At 35.5% G+C, this 14936-nt stretch overlaps 2 protein-coding genes across 3 annotated transcripts; one reads left to right on the top strand and one right to left on the bottom strand.

The window, feature by feature from the left end:
• Positions 1-5115: 5115 nt before the first annotated feature.
• LOC132064152 (nucleoside diphosphate kinase 1) lies at positions 5116-6936 on the top strand. The gene is made up of 4 exons (XM_059457047.1): positions 5116-5265; positions 5483-5531; positions 5949-6180; positions 6614-6936. The coding sequence occupies exons 1-4, from the start codon at positions 5215-5217 to the stop codon at positions 6726-6728; spliced, it is 447 nt and encodes a 148-aa protein (XP_059313030.1). The 5' UTR covers positions 5116-5214; the 3' UTR covers positions 6729-6936.
• A 747-nt stretch (positions 6937-7683) lies between these two features.
• On the bottom strand, positions 7684-14127 carry LOC132064151 (uncharacterized). 2 transcript variants are annotated; one of them, XM_059457046.1, is made up of 9 exons: positions 13592-14127; positions 11247-11341; positions 10662-10730; positions 10409-10524; positions 10208-10262; positions 9181-9301; positions 8904-8951; positions 8576-8670; positions 7684-8184 (listed from the first exon to the last, which is right to left on the bottom strand). In XM_059457046.1, exons 1-9 carry the CDS (start codon positions 13692-13694, stop codon positions 8083-8085), a joined length of 804 nt encoding a protein of 267 aa, XP_059313029.1. In that variant the 5' UTR covers positions 13695-14127; the 3' UTR covers positions 7684-8082. The 2 variants fall into 2 exon arrangements, with proteins under 2 accessions (XP_059313029.1, XP_059313028.1); XM_059457045.1 differs by having other exon boundaries at positions 11247-11356; positions 13592-14122.
• Between the last annotated feature and the right edge of the window lie 809 nt (positions 14128-14936).

Raw genomic sequence — 14936 nt, 5'->3', positions numbered from 1 at the left:
TCGATAAACACAAGAAATTGTTGTAATTCTTTCTATTCAATTTGTAACGCGTCATAAAAGATCATTATTTCCTCTATATTTGTCGCCTTTTTTCCTCTCTTCATCTTTGTTTGGCAACAGCAACATATATTCAGAGCAGTTGTTTGACCTATATATCCTAGAAACATATGTAGGCTCATCTTGTGGCTGTAAATAACAGTGTCAATTATTCAAGACAATGTCTTCATCAGAATATATTATTGAAGCAGCATCACAGAATCATCCTAAAGATTTAAAGTTCTAACGTGCAGCTTTTGTGCTACTCCCCTCAGATTAACTTTTCTTATTTTCTCTACATTTTGCCTAAAGAATTTAAAGTTGACATAGTCGCACGACACTGCATGGAACAACACCCACCCACCCCCACACCCCACCCCCGCTCCCCAACAACAAACATAAAAAATGAAACCTAAACAAAAATTGACAAGCTTTCTGATGGCAAAATCTTTAGTCATATTTTTCTCCCCTTTTTTTAATCTTTAGATTTTGTTAACAGAGAGAGGGAATTCGTGTGATTGGCTACCAAGGTGAGATTCAAATTTTGATCTTTTGGCCACCAAATCACCCGTCAAGTGATTTCTATATTTTTTGTTGACCTTTTAATTTGCACGTTTATCAACAACAACCCCCCCCCCCCCCCCACCCTTTGAATAAAGGGGGTTAGGGTGGAATTGTTGCTTGCACAATGAGAATCACAAGGGGAGACATGTCCACCAATTTCATAACTTGATCTGTTTATGTTTGAGACACCACCTTCTCATTTTACTTCATATTTTATATAGTAGCTTCTATTTTAATATCCTCCAAACAATAAACACCAGTAATTTCATTTCTTTACACTTAATAAGAATTTGAAATCTTAGTTATTCAAATGATGACGTCTTAATTTTAATACACATTTTAATATTCCTATTTGTGTTTAGATCCAGACATCTTAATCTTAAAAAAAAAATGAGACCTTTATTAAGTTATATGTATTGATGATTTGAAACATGTTTACATAATTAGATCACTTAAGTATAAGCATAGATAACTCTAAATAGTAAACGTTAATTGAAAACCTAGAATAAATGACATATGTTTTGTTATAGCATGTGAAATTACACTAATAATATAAAGTATAATTATATTTGTTTACCATCAATATATAACTTAAATTCTCATAAAATAAATTGCAAGAAGAAATCAAACAGCTTATAGAGGGAATTGTAGCTTTTGAAAAAGGAAGTTTTACCTAGGGATCCGACAATCTCATGATTTCACACAAAAAATTCAAACAAGCAATGGATTGTCTCCTTCGAAAAAGAAATAACAAGTTGAAGCAATTGAGATATCTCCACCAAAGGCCAAAGGGGAGGCATCATATGCTGAATTCCATGCAACCATAATGGCCATTTCAATCAGTGTGTTAAAGTCTTCTATAATTCATCATCAGATATATTTGGTGGGCCTTTCACTTTGTTTCCTTTTTCTTTTTGTTGTCTTCTCTTTGTTTCTTTCCCTTTGAGATGGTTTTCAAAGTTTGACACATCTTTTGGGGAGTTTGACACTCTGAATGAAATGTTTCTTTGTTGGCTGGTGAGACTTGACATTCCTTCAACTACTTTAGTCAATTACATTTGCACAAACTAAATCTTCAACCGCAAAAATTACTTTTTTCTAAAAAAAAAAAAAAAAAAAGATTTACAAATAGTGGTATCAAGTTTAACATGTGTGAGCTTGAGGCATATTCAGGATTTTAATGTACGTAGAATTCGCTATACTTTTGGAATTATGGGTTTATAAGACACTTGGTTCAGTTGAATCCATAAAAATAGACTTCGTATTGCGGCTCTGCGCACAACTGAAATTCTTATCCAAGTCTATTATTTCGCACCAACTGAGATAACGTATAATTTTGCTTAATAAAGCTTTGGCAAAGAGAAAGAAACCACTTAATAGGTAGAGATGTAGAAAGTTATGTTTACCCTTGTTTTTCTTTCTTTCCTTTGGCTCACATGAGTGAAAATAGCCCCAATACATTTTCTCAATGATTCTTAATCATGGAATACCTGATTGCTATTGAGTTGTAACTCAAACTTCAATCATATTTTGTTGTGATCATTGTTCAATAACTTTCAGCTATGTCATTTTTCTTTGACTTTTAATTTCAATAGACTTATGAACTTCTACAAAATGCTTTTCTTTTTTAAGCCAAGCTTGAGATTACTTTTCTCGGAAACTGATAATCTATTAGTTCAAAATTATTAAATTGCAGTGTATAATCCACTGAAATCCTTAGCTTCAATCTAAGAGGTGCCCATCATGACAATCCATTGTGTGATTTAATTCTTATCCCCCAGAAAAACAATTCTTTTTACAAATCTTGTATCGAGTCCTTGAGTCCGTTAACCGAACTATATTTGAGACTATAACTTAGGGCAATTTGCACCATTGTCCTTATTCGGGCGGTGGTCTTTAATTTTTGTCCCTCCAATTGCTGGTCTTTAATTTTTTCCATTCGCCTAAAAATTCATGGGTTTCGGGTTGAACCACCTTCGATCAAAATTTTAAAAAAAAATCGCAAGACGGAGTTTGGATTTCGCACAATAGAATTTGTCCGCAAAACTCTACCTTAAGGCAAAGGTTGCCTTAAGGTAGCAAACTCGCAGATTTTGCCTTCAAGCATAAGGCAAACTCGCAGATTTTGCCTTCAGGCATAAGGCAAACTGTTGAAATCCAAAACTTTGTCTTGCGATTTTTAATTATTTTTTTTTTATAGAGCAGGGGTTCGAACCCGGAGGCCATGGGTTTTTAGGCGAAGGACTAAAATTAAAGACCAACAATTTGAGGGACAAAAATTAAAGACCAGTGCCTTTGAGGCCAATCCGTGCAAACAAATAGTTAACTTATGAGTAATCAATTTTTTGCGCGAATAGTCCTTCAAAGGCACTTGTCTTTTGTCCCTCAAATTGCTGGTCTTTAATTTTTGTCTTTCAGTTAAAAAGGTGGTTGAAAATACCCCGAGGTTCGGGGTTTGAACCCCGCTCAATTAAAAAAAAATTCGCATGGCGAGGCTTTGCAAAAAGTCTGTCTTATGCAGCAGAGTTTGCCTTAAGGCATAACTAAAGTCTGCCGCATAAGGCAAACTTTTCGCGAAGTCTTGCCTTGTAATTTTTTTTTTTTTATATTTTTATGACTAAATTGGGTTCGAACCCAGAACCTTGGGATATTTTAGGTGAAGGACAAAAAATTAAAGACCACCCCCTAAGAAAGGACGATCGGGCAAATTGCCCATGAGTAATTCTTTAGGCCCATACTTGAGAAAGGAGCTTTAATAACTGGGCCGTATCTATTGCGGATCTCATCGTGGGCTTTCCCCTCTTTATTTCATTTTATTCCTGTTTTCCTTTTTAATATTTCTTTTACAAAAGGGATAATAGGAATTTAATCGTGCCCTTTTATGAGGGAATTATCGTTGGTACCACTAGATTACAAGTCCTTATAGTTCCTTTTTTTTTCTAATTTCAAGAAATAATTTAATGTTAGGTACTCATTTTTTAAAGCTTTAACTCAAAAAATGTTCAAACACTATGTCAAGTCCGCGTCGGTGGGATAGATGAGGATCATTGACGGACTACAATGGCTAGTGATGGGTTACGTTAGGTCGAACTCGAGTTACATCTCTACAAAAAGAAAGTTCGTAGTGATTGAAGTTAAGTTAGGTCGAGAGAGATCCAATGAGCTAGTTTCTTTGCGGAGTTTTCAGGTCTCTCTATGGCAAGAGAAAGTGCGGTTGAATGAGAATATGTTTGACTGTTTGATTGGGGTGTTGAGGCTGAAGTTGCTTTTGGGCCTAGGAGAAATACCAATTTCCTTGGGCTGAGCCGGTGCAACAATGGATGAGAGATTGATAGTAACATGGATATGGGCAATTAGCAAGAATGCCCTTATTACGGGGTGGTTTTTAACTTTTGCCCTTCAAAATGGTGGTCTTTAAAGTTTGCCCTTCGTTGGTGACCGACAGGTCACGATTCAAACCCCTCGGGCGAAAATTTAAAAAAAAATTTCTCGAAGGCATAAGTTCGAAAAAGGCGAGTTATAATTATTGCAAGACGAAAGAGGCGAGTTTGCAAATTCTACCCATTTCTGCCTTAAAGGAGAATTTGCAGAAATGGACAGAATTTGCAAATTCTACCTTGCGAAAAAAAAATTAAATTTTCCTTTGGGCGGGGAATTTGAACCGTGACGAAGGTCATTAGCGAAGGGCAAACCTTAAAGACCACCAATTTGAAGGGCAAAACTTAAAGACCACCCCAAATGAAGGGCAATCCGCACAAAAAAAAAAAAGATATGGATAGGGCTTGGAGTTGGATATTTAAAACAAGTTTTCTTTTAGGTGTAGTAATTATTTTTGTTGTTGATAAGTTGTCAATCTTAGTAGGTGTTTGGCCATGAAAATAAAATATTTTTCACTTTATTTGAATTTTTAAAGTTGGAGTTGAAGATGAAGTTGTGTTTGGTTATAGTTTTTACAAAGAATATTTGGTTGTTTGAATGTACCGAAAGTGAAAAAAAAGTGAAAATAGGTCTTAGGTGTTTTCCAAATTCCAAATACAACTTCAATTGTATTTGGAATTGTCATGGCCCAACGCTGATTTAAAAAAAAAAAATCCGGAAAAAAGTGAAATCCTCATGGCCAAACGAGTTAAAATTTTCATTTTTCTCCTAATTACATGCTCTTATGAAATTGACATGATATGTTGAAAAACATTTATAGGATGTTTTTGGTATGGAGGAAAATATAAAATATTTTTTAATTTCTTGTCTCTAATGAGATTAGCCGATTAGGAAAAATAAGTTTTATAAGTAACATTCTATACTAATTATTTTCATTTGGCCTAGATTATATATAAATAATTTTGCAAGAATATTTTCTACTTATTTACCAAATATAAAAAAATAAGTGAAAAAACCATTTATTTTCCAGTAAAATATTTTTCGTTATTTCCATTATGTTAAATCTTCTTTTATTCAATTAAAATAAAATAAAAAACGAATATTCCATAGTGCCATTAGGGTTTGCTGTATAAACCCGCAACCGTATAAATACCCCCACTTCGCACTCTTTACATAGTGCTGCGTACTGCTATTTGCTAATCCTTAGTTCAGAAACAACAACCAAAGAAGCGAAAAATGGAGCAGACTTTCATCATGATCAAGCCTGATGGTGTCCAACGTGGCTTGGTTCGTCTTTATTAATTATTTTTCTTTTCTACATACATCTTCTTCCTTTAGATCTATAGATATTGTGTTTGTTTTGCTATTTTTGTTTATTACGTGTTAAAGACTGTCAATTTTTGTGTATGGGTTTCTTTATTCTTACCCTACATCCTTGATGCCGCGTTGTTTTGGTTAATCTTTTTTTTTTAAACTGTTTACCAATTTGGATATTATGTTTCAGGTTGGTGAGATTATTGGAAGATTTGAGAAGAAAGGATTCACTTTGAAGGGTAATCTTTGCTCTCTTTTAATCAATTATTACAAGTATTATTAATTAGTTCTATGCTGCTTTATTAGTACTTGGAAAAGACTAAGTGTATGATGCCTCTTTTAATAAGTAGATTTATATAGTGCCCCATCATTTGTAATAGAACGATATAATTATGATTAGTCAGGACCCACTCAGTGATACTTTTTCAGTTGAGATTTGTTTCTTTGGATTTCTTGTGCACTTGATTGATTTTAGGTAAATATATTTAATTGCTCTATACAAAAGATAAGTATTTGGAATTGGTCATTATCTAGGGAAAATGGGTGATGTGTCTGGTTTTCATCTATTACAACTTGTTTATAGTTTAGGATTTTAAGCTTCTTTTACTTTATTTTCTACTGTTATAGTTACTGATTTTTGCTTTGCATGTATATAGGCTTGAAGCTCCTTACTGTGGATCGCGCTTTTGCTGAAAAGCATTACGCAGACTTGTCTGCCAAGCCTTTCTTTAATGGGCTTGTTGAGTATATTGTTTCTGGCCCTGTTGTTGCTATGGTCTGGGAGGGTAAGGGTGTAGTTACCACCGGCAGGAAGATCATCGGAGCAACAAACCCCTTGGAGTCTGCTCCCGGTACCATCCGTGGTGATTATGCTATTGACATTGGCAGGTAAAATATCCGTTGACCAATCTAGTTTCACTGTCTAAATAGGTGGCACTTATACTATTTGCTTTAACAGGCAGTTAAAATTTTGTTACAAACTTCTGCATTTTTCGATCTATGAATAGACTTTACCAATTCAAGCTCTAATGCTTGTTACATTAATGATCAGCGAACATGGATTTAGTGCCCAAAAGTTGAGTTCATTCCCCATATAATTATTGGTTTTGCAAAATTACCAGTACAAGCAGTGGTAAAATAATGAGTGACCATTCCAAAGCTTTAAATCATTAACTGTTAATGGCCTTACCTAATTCATTGTTCATAGTTAGGTAGGTATTTTTGTGCAGATACTTTTTTTTCAAAAAGTGAAATTATTTGGAAAATGTTAAGCCTGTTAACTATATTGCTGGAACTCTAAGACCAATCTGTTTGATTACAGGAACGTTATTCATGGAAGTGATGCTGTTGAGAGTGCAAGGAAGGAGATTGCTCTTTGGTTCCCCGAAGGAGTTGCAGAGTGGCAGAGCAGCCTTCACTCTTGGATCTATGAATAGAAAAGTTTTATGAATTTAGAACTCTATTCATGGCCTGCCTATTTAGTTGTAACTTATGAATTTTGTCTGTCATTTGAGTCCAGAAGTTTGTTTTTTAAGATTTACTAGCGTTCCCTGTTTCAAGAATATTTAAGAAGTGATATTTGATGTTTTATGTTTCATGTGTTGCAGTTTCAAGTAATTTAGCTTTCATCAATTGTTAGATTCATATATTTCGTCGTCCTTTTCAAAAAGATAAAATGGCCCTTCATATTTTTCTTCAAAAAACAGCTTAATGTTAAACTATTTTCTGCTGTGGCTACGAATTGTTGAACGCCACATATAGTTTGTGCCAAATTTGCTCGAGACTTGGATTCTGGAGTCCATTAATAGAGTTTTGTTCATTTCACAAACATATTTGTTGCTGATGTGCTGCAATTGAGTTTGGTCCGAATGAGCTTTGGATCTTGGTCTCTGCTGCGATAATAAAGCTGCGAAGTTTGGAAAAATGAAGGCTTGGGAACTATTTCAGTTTTGATTCCTGCACGTATGAATAAGTTGTAGATCAACTTATCCCAGAAGAATAATAGTCCTAGAGCACAACGTTGGTCAATGGCTCAGGCTGTCGATACTTGTGGCCATTGGCTGTTAAATGCATATCAGCCGGTTGATGCTGAGGGGGATGAAGAATGAAGATGACTAATTTGGTGCATGATACAAGGACCTAAAGTTATACCGAGGCCACTGCTCAATCAATCACCCAAAGATTGTTAAAACTTAAAAGGTGCAGACACGTCCGTGTGCAAGTTCAATGCTTACTGGTTCAAACCCTCTCTTGGATAAGCGTTCATCCCAAAGACCGGATCTCCTTTTGACATCACTTCACAAATGGGTCTGCAGGCAACCGCAGGGACGGCTCCTATGATTATAAATTAAATTCAACGGAATTCAAGATAAGATGAATATAGGTCACACGTTGAAGCTTAAGATATGCCAATATTAATGCCCTTTCAGGGATCAGTTAGTTTACACAGGCACGTCTTGGTCTAATGTCGTGCAAAGTCTGTTATAGCCAATTGACGGGTACCACCTTAGAGTTTATTAAAGAGAAAAGTAGTTGAAGGTCAATTTTCAATTTCCTACCACACCACTATTGAGACTACCCAGCAGATGTATCCCTTTCCAAATTCAAGAAACATTAGAACATTGTACTTGCTCTAACATTAACTGTATAATCCTCATTTTCCCTCTCCACCGACTTCTAGAAAGTAACACCCACCATCGAAAGCTACTATGTAACAAAAAAACCAATAAATGCCACAAAACATGCATACGGAAGCCACTCTCATTTTCTTAAAGGTCAGGACTACAAACACTATCGACTAAGAAGGCTGTATGAGGGCAAATCTTCCAGCCGTGTTATGTCTTCATGCAGAAGCTCCCCTTCTAGTTGACGACGGGTAGCCTTCATGACCGCCTGCAAGAACATAGCATATCTAAAATCAGGAATACTGGGACTTTTAGTTCACATGTAGTGTAGTAGAAGAGGGCACTTAAGGATATTCATAGTGCATGCTTAACCTCTCAAGAAAATTTCGCTGGTTGAGCCCAATGGCTGAAATACAGCTAGATTAATACAACAGTAAGAGTAAACAAACATGGAAGGTGGAACTCAGAAAAAACATTCTTGCGAAGCTTAAAACCACAAAAGTCAAAAAGGACAACAGCAGCTGCTCTGTTGCCAATTGTCAAAGATTTCACATCTCTCTGATATTATGATAATACTAGCCAAATTGAAACAACTAAGAAAAGCATTAAAGTGATCATTTCATATCCATCACTAATATAAGTAAGCCGAAAATACATACATTGAAGTCCATGTATGATGCGCGCATGGCAAGCCACTGATTATCCATCAGCTTAAATGTGATGCAATATAGCAGATCAAATGCTGATTCATTTTCTGTAAAAAGGAAAACTTGCTTAGAAGAGCAAAGGAAAAAATGCAGATGCAAGTTAGACAACATTTCTGAAGGATTAAATGGAGATACTGACTTCTCATTTTTAACACAGAAGATAAGTAGAAATAACACGAAGGCACATCTACAGACAATAGTGAATGCGTCAAAATGAAAAAGAAATTAACAGCAGTCAGGGAAAACCTGAAGCAGGGAGAGATCTTGAAAAAACATTTACCTGCAAGAAACTTCAAGAAAGTAGCTCCCACCAAATTTCTGGGTTTTACTGCAGGGTTAAAGCACAATTAATTACCTGAATGAAAAACAAGTTTCCAGGGAAAATTAAGCATCTTTGGTAGGACTATATACTTGTGCATGAGGGACTATGCATTGATTGTTAGACACTCACATCTCATTTTTCATTAGATGGACCCACTCAAAAGCATAATAGACTGGAATTTTTGTTAAGACTTCAATACTTTAAATATATAAAAGAGTGTAGATGGTACACATACAAGCTTCCAGATCGAGCATCTGGATAAGCATAAATGTGATGTTGACGCCAGCAACAGCAAATGGGTATTCCCAAATTGCTCTATCACCTTCCTGCTTTCGGAGAAGATCCTGGAAAGATTTCTGCAAATAAAATTAGGAAAATAGAATAAATAGATAGATCTAGAACTTTATAATGCTTGAAAGTCGCATGAGCAGTATAGTTGGTTAACTGATCTTACTTCTGAACAATCCGTTATCCACAGACTTCCAATTATTTCACATACAATCAAGGCGATAATGTGTTCTTTCTTATATAATTGTTGGTGCGATACATACACATATTGTTGTATTTTTATTCAAGGATGCTAGCTTGAATGACTGTAAGCAATGCTCTCATGGATCTTTCAGTTTCTCCAACTTAAGCAGCACAAAGCCCTTTGGTTTTGCTAATAGTGGACACACTCAAATATTTCACATATAATGAAAAGTTACAGAGCGGCACTAATCAGTTTTATTGATTCATGGATGCCATAATTAAAGGACCACATTTCTAATTTAATTGTACAATTTGACGGCCTCACATCCACTGGAGTCGGTCATTCAAAGTGAGCAAAATTTGCAATTTAGCAGAATTATTTTCAGAAATTCGTTGAATATTGATCCCAAACGTGAGCTATTCCCCCTTTGCTCCCCTGGTGACTTGAATCCCAAACCTTATGGTTGGAGGGTAGGGACCTTCACAAGACTAGCAAAAAAAAAACCTAGAACAGTCAGGTCCCCAATGGCCACATTAACAGCCATTTTTGACACAAAAATAGCTTTTTCTAGTAATGTTCTCATTCTTACCAGTATGCATGCATATGCTTAGAAGCTATGTAGCTCAGACTCTCCGGAATGATGCCGCACCCGTGTCGGATTCTCCAAAAATACACTACTTTTGGAGTATCCGACACGCACCCATCAATAATTTTGACGAGTCTGAGCAACATAGCTTAGAAGGTTAGACAAATCATTCTCCCATAAAAAGAGTGAGGAAAGAGGACATACAGGGAAATTCATCGCAAAATATAACAAGTTCTCCAGCGATATAAATCCACCACCCCTACAGAAACAATCAAACAGCTTAAAAAATGACCCAAGATTGCAATAGGCAGAAAGGGAAATTAATCAGAAAGATGCTACTAAGCTTGAGAATAATCCTCCTTTTTCATCTTTTAAAATTTTAGGAGGAGCGAGGTGCTGATATACCGAAAGTCAGTAGATGGATCTTTTCCTTGCCAGCCCATTTCCTTCCACTGTTCAGATATCAAACCACGAAGTTCTTCCTCAGGAAAAGCAACTTTCCACAAAGCTTTTAAAGCTTCCTTTGGGTAAAAAAAAAAAAAAAAGAGAAATCTTGAGGAATAAAAATATCAGAAGCACCTGAATGAAATGTCAAATCTTAAAGATATCACCTCATAACCTAATTGCAAACAACTAAAATGTCTTGCACGGAAGGTACCTGATGTTCAGGGATTGAGCTATCATATGCAACATCTATACGGTTTTGTAGCCTTAGCAAACATTCCTCCTGACATTAACAAAGTATGGAAAAAATATTTCAGCATCCAGTATGACAAAGAGATTCCAAACTTCCTTACATGGCTAAGCTAATTCTTTAGCATGACATTTGAAAAAATGAAAACAAGAAAATTTGTAAAAGTGGGCAGATACCCCAAGAGTTATGAGCGATCTCATTAAAGTGGAAAGCCCAAAAATTTAGACAAATCACTGCCTAAGACATGGCACAATTAGAAATGAAAATCACGACATACCCAGATGCAGAACACGAGCACATTCATCCAACTCAACAACAAAAGTAAGAATAAAACTGAAAAATACAAGCTAGAACTGCAGACAACATTACTTCTATGATACTGATAAGAAAAAAGGACTTCTATGAGATCCAGTTCAAGAAATACAAAAAGTTCACCAGGAATGGAGTAAGCAGAACTGAAATGCATACTACTTCATTGTGTTTTATGACATTCTCAGCGTTCAGCAAGAAGGAAATATGAACTTCATATAACCTCCACAAACATATTACCTGGGATGGAGTTAAATCAAACGATGGACGAGCATCGCTCTCCCTCCTTTGAGCACAAACACATGAAAGGCCTCTGCCAAGCCATGCTGCTGATCCTGCCACAACCTCCACTGTAACAAAATAAAATGATTGGCAAAAGAAAATGGAAATTCTAGATTTTTCAGTGATGAAGATGCTTCAATTATAAGTGAGACTGGAACAAAGATGATACAGATGTCAGATAAAGAAGCGCCTCTTCCTAAAGACATGTTCACATCTGATAAGAAAAATTTGGTCATATTTGGTACTCCTAATACTGTCAACACTCAACAATGCGACAATTGAGCAACGAGGATAAGGCGATAAGCTCAACCACATTATCAGGAAATTATGATAAACTACAACACATGGCATGAAAATGGAAATAAACATAAAATGTGTTCTCATGAGTTATGATACCACCTAAACATCATTGGCTGTAGTAGTACAACATATATTGTGAAGTTCAGCACCTGAATGATGAATTATAGTACTAGATATCTTTCTCCTACAGGCAAGCAAACACTAACACCAGAACAGATTAAAGGAGAATTCTAAGCATAATGAACCAAAATCATGGTATAGTACAACACCACAAAAAGGGTGGACCGTCATCCAATAAAAATTAGTTAAGACACCATCCTCTGTTAAGCCTCTACTTAACTTTGTTAAACTAAGAGATGTATCCAGCACCATCCTCGAAAAATCAATTTGAATGATGTAACTGTACGAATCTTTCCTAGTTCTCTGTCCAACATGACTCCATGAGAACATCCTGGATAGTTTCAGTCAATTAAAAGAGACACTGCATGCATTTCCTATGGAAAAAGTCAATAGCAGATCAACCCAAAAGCTCAAGACATGAATAGCAGTGATGATCATTAAGAGCCATGTGATAACAGTAAATGGTTTTCTTGGAAAAGAAATGAAGCAACTATTTACAAGGATTCGATGCCCTAGAAATCTATCTCTACAGAATAATAAATCACAATGTGTGAGCACAAGCTGCTGTGATTTCTTTTTTGTCTCTCTTTTGTGCATGTAAGACACTATGTGCTCAGGAAAAACCTCTGCCGAAACATTCTCCGTGGATCTATTGAAAAAAGGAACCAAGTAGTGACATGACCCTCTGTGAAACATCTACTTCACTTGCACCCAAGGGTGTGACCTAGCGGTCAATGAAGTGGGTTGAGAACCATGAGGTGTTAGGTTCAAATCCCAAACGAGAGATGAAAACACTAGGTGATTTCTTCCCGTATGTCCTAGCCTTGGTGGACAGAGTTACCTGGTACCTGTTGTTGGTGGGAGGTATCCCGTGAAATTAGTCGAGGTGCGTGCAAGCTGGACTAGACATCACGGTTATCAAAAAAAAAAAATCTACTTCACTTTACTCAAACAACGGGAAGCAGAAGAACTGTTAACAATGAAAATCAATGTTTTCCAACTAGCAAGGTCATTTTTTTCTAAGCAGCTCCTCTAGCAACAAAACCATACACCGTAAGCTGAGGCAATCAAAATCAATTTTACTCACTTGCTTACAATATCACAATTATATAAAAACAAGCAATCCATTCTCCACAGCCATGTACTTGTTGTAAAACATACACAAACTAAATACAACCAAATTCCATTACTAACATCTGAAAGAGTTTTCCTCATAATGGCAGCTTTATCTACAGAAGACTTTAAGCTAGTGTTTGTCCATAGATTTTGGATCAGATTTTGAAAATTTTATCTTCATCTTCTTCTTCCCTTTTTTTTTTTTTTTTTTTAATTTGGAAAATTTTATCTTCAAATATCAGTTTGGCCATGAAATTTGATCTTCAAAATATTTTCAAGTTACCAGTTTTTGGGAGATATTTCACTTCCACTCACAAAACTTCAAATTTGTTCCAAGTAAAATGCATGTCCAAACAAGTTTCAAAAATCACAACTTCAAAAACTCAAAATTTCAAGTTTCAACTTCAAAATCTATGGCCAAAGGGGAGAAATATACTGGTGAATCACAAATTAACTCTATGAAACCAATATTTTCCAAACAAATGCATGAATCTGTTGATTATCCAAAAGGTAGGGTACCTTACTCAAAACTTGGGGGAAAAAACAAAAAAAAAAGGAAGCAGCGGATTAAACTCACCACACATGTCAATGCAAGTAGGCATAACTGCACCTAATTTTTCAATTCACAGATCCAAAAACCTCAATAATATTTACTCCTGACATAAACGGATACACATACAGAGAGACAGAAATACACAGATAGCAACGGCAAAACAGAGAGAAATATGCGAATGCTTATACTGTTAGGTAAAGTAACATATATATACCAGAAGTAGTATGGCAAGTATTGGCTCCTCTATCGAGTCCTTGAGATATCCTTCTCACAGCCACGAATGATCCTCCTCCTCTATCATCCATACTGAAACTCATAACTGTTCTCTCTCTACAATACCAATACTTGCAGCATTCACATTCAACGATAACTCCTCCCTCAACCAAAACGCCAACAGTTATCTCAACTGAACAGAAAATGTAACCGAAAAATTGCAATAACGAAGTCGAATTCCTTTTACAGTTCTATCGAAGAAAAATATTGCGCAATTGACCGAATCTCGAGATCTGCTATCCAAAGGATTGTATGTATATTTGTGTATATAGCTATATATCTAAAGGTGAATATTTATGTTTACATACATATATATATATATATATAGGTAATATGATACGTATCTATAGAGAGAGAGAAGAGAGTGGTATTCTCTTTTTCTCTCTCTAGATATTCTAGGCTGCAAGTTATTCGCTCCGAACAGATTTGTTAAACGGAGAAGAGGAGCGAATTGGGAGGGTGGGTGGTTTAGGTGGGTATAAGCTGTTGAGCAGTTTTTCTTATACACAGATGGTGGACGCCGATTATATTAAGAAAAACGGTTACGGGTTTCACTAATGGGGGTTTTATTTTAAGGAATTATATAATTAATAACCTGTTTGGCCTAACCTTACAGAATGAACTTATTTAAAATACTGGAAATCAATTTGTGTTTGACTAATCAATTGAAAAATCACTTTTGAGCAATAACTAATATTTGGCACAGCTTTTGAAAAATTAATTTCTTTTATTACTTTCAACAACACTTATTTTCTCCTAAAAGTTTGGTCAAATACATCAATTTCTTGAAATAAATACTTTTAACCTCTCAAAAGCTTGACCGGCTGTAATTATTGAAGTAATTACGTGTAAAGATTAACAGCTGATTTACTATTTTTTGTCAAAGCTGGATAGAAACTCGTGAATTGATTACGACTAATGTAGGACTTTGCATCTTCTGAAGATTTTTACTTGATGACAATGTCTGGGCGGCTAAAAGAATTCATTAATATTATTATTGAAAGAATTGAGATGTAATTTCTGTTATTGTAACAGTACTATTTTTTCAAGAATCAAAATAGTGAAAGTCGAACTTACACATTTTGATAATAGTGGGCTTGTGTTGAGGCCTTAATCGAACTAGTTGAAAAACCTGCCTTACATAGAATTTTAATCTCACCGATTGTGATTCTTGGCATTTTGATCACATAATTGTTTGCTCACTTTATCTTATCTCATTTTATATGGCACCAGATACTACTTTTAGTGATCGCATAGTTCTTTTCTTTTTAGTAAGATTCTCTCTT

Source organism: Lycium ferocissimum, chromosome 7, assembly GCF_029784015.1.
Source record: "Lycium ferocissimum isolate CSIRO_LF1 chromosome 7, AGI_CSIRO_Lferr_CH_V1, whole genome shotgun sequence".
In the NCBI taxonomy this organism is placed as follows: Eukaryota; Viridiplantae; Streptophyta; class Magnoliopsida; order Solanales; family Solanaceae; genus Lycium; species Lycium ferocissimum.
The sequence above is the reverse complement of the archived record's forward strand: the minus strand, read 5'-3'. Positions and strand labels throughout refer to the sequence as shown.

Coding starts and splice junctions, on each gene's coding strand:
- LOC132064152 (XM_059457047.1), top strand. CDS start 5,215: ATGGAGCAGACTTTCATCATGATCAAGCCTGATGGTGTCCAACGTGGC. Junction 5,266..5,482: donor ATGGTGTCCAACGTGGCTTG/GTTCGTCTTTAT, acceptor ATTATGTTTCAG/GTTGGTGAGATTATTGGAAG. Junction 6,181..6,613: donor TATGCTATTGACATTGGCAG/GTAAAATATCCG, acceptor GTTTGATTACAG/GAACGTTATTCATGGAAGTG.
- LOC132064151 (XM_059457045.1), bottom strand. CDS start 13,694: ATGAGTTTCAGTATGGATGATAGAGGAGGAGGATCATTCGTGGCTGTG. Junction 10,525..10,661: donor GCTCAATCCCTGAACATCAG/GTACCTTCCGTG, acceptor TTTTACCCAAAG/GAAGCTTTAAAAGCTTTGTG. Junction 8,185..8,575: donor CATCATACATGGACTTCAAT/GTATGTATTTTC, acceptor ATGTTCTTGCAG/GCGGTCATGAAGGCTACCCG.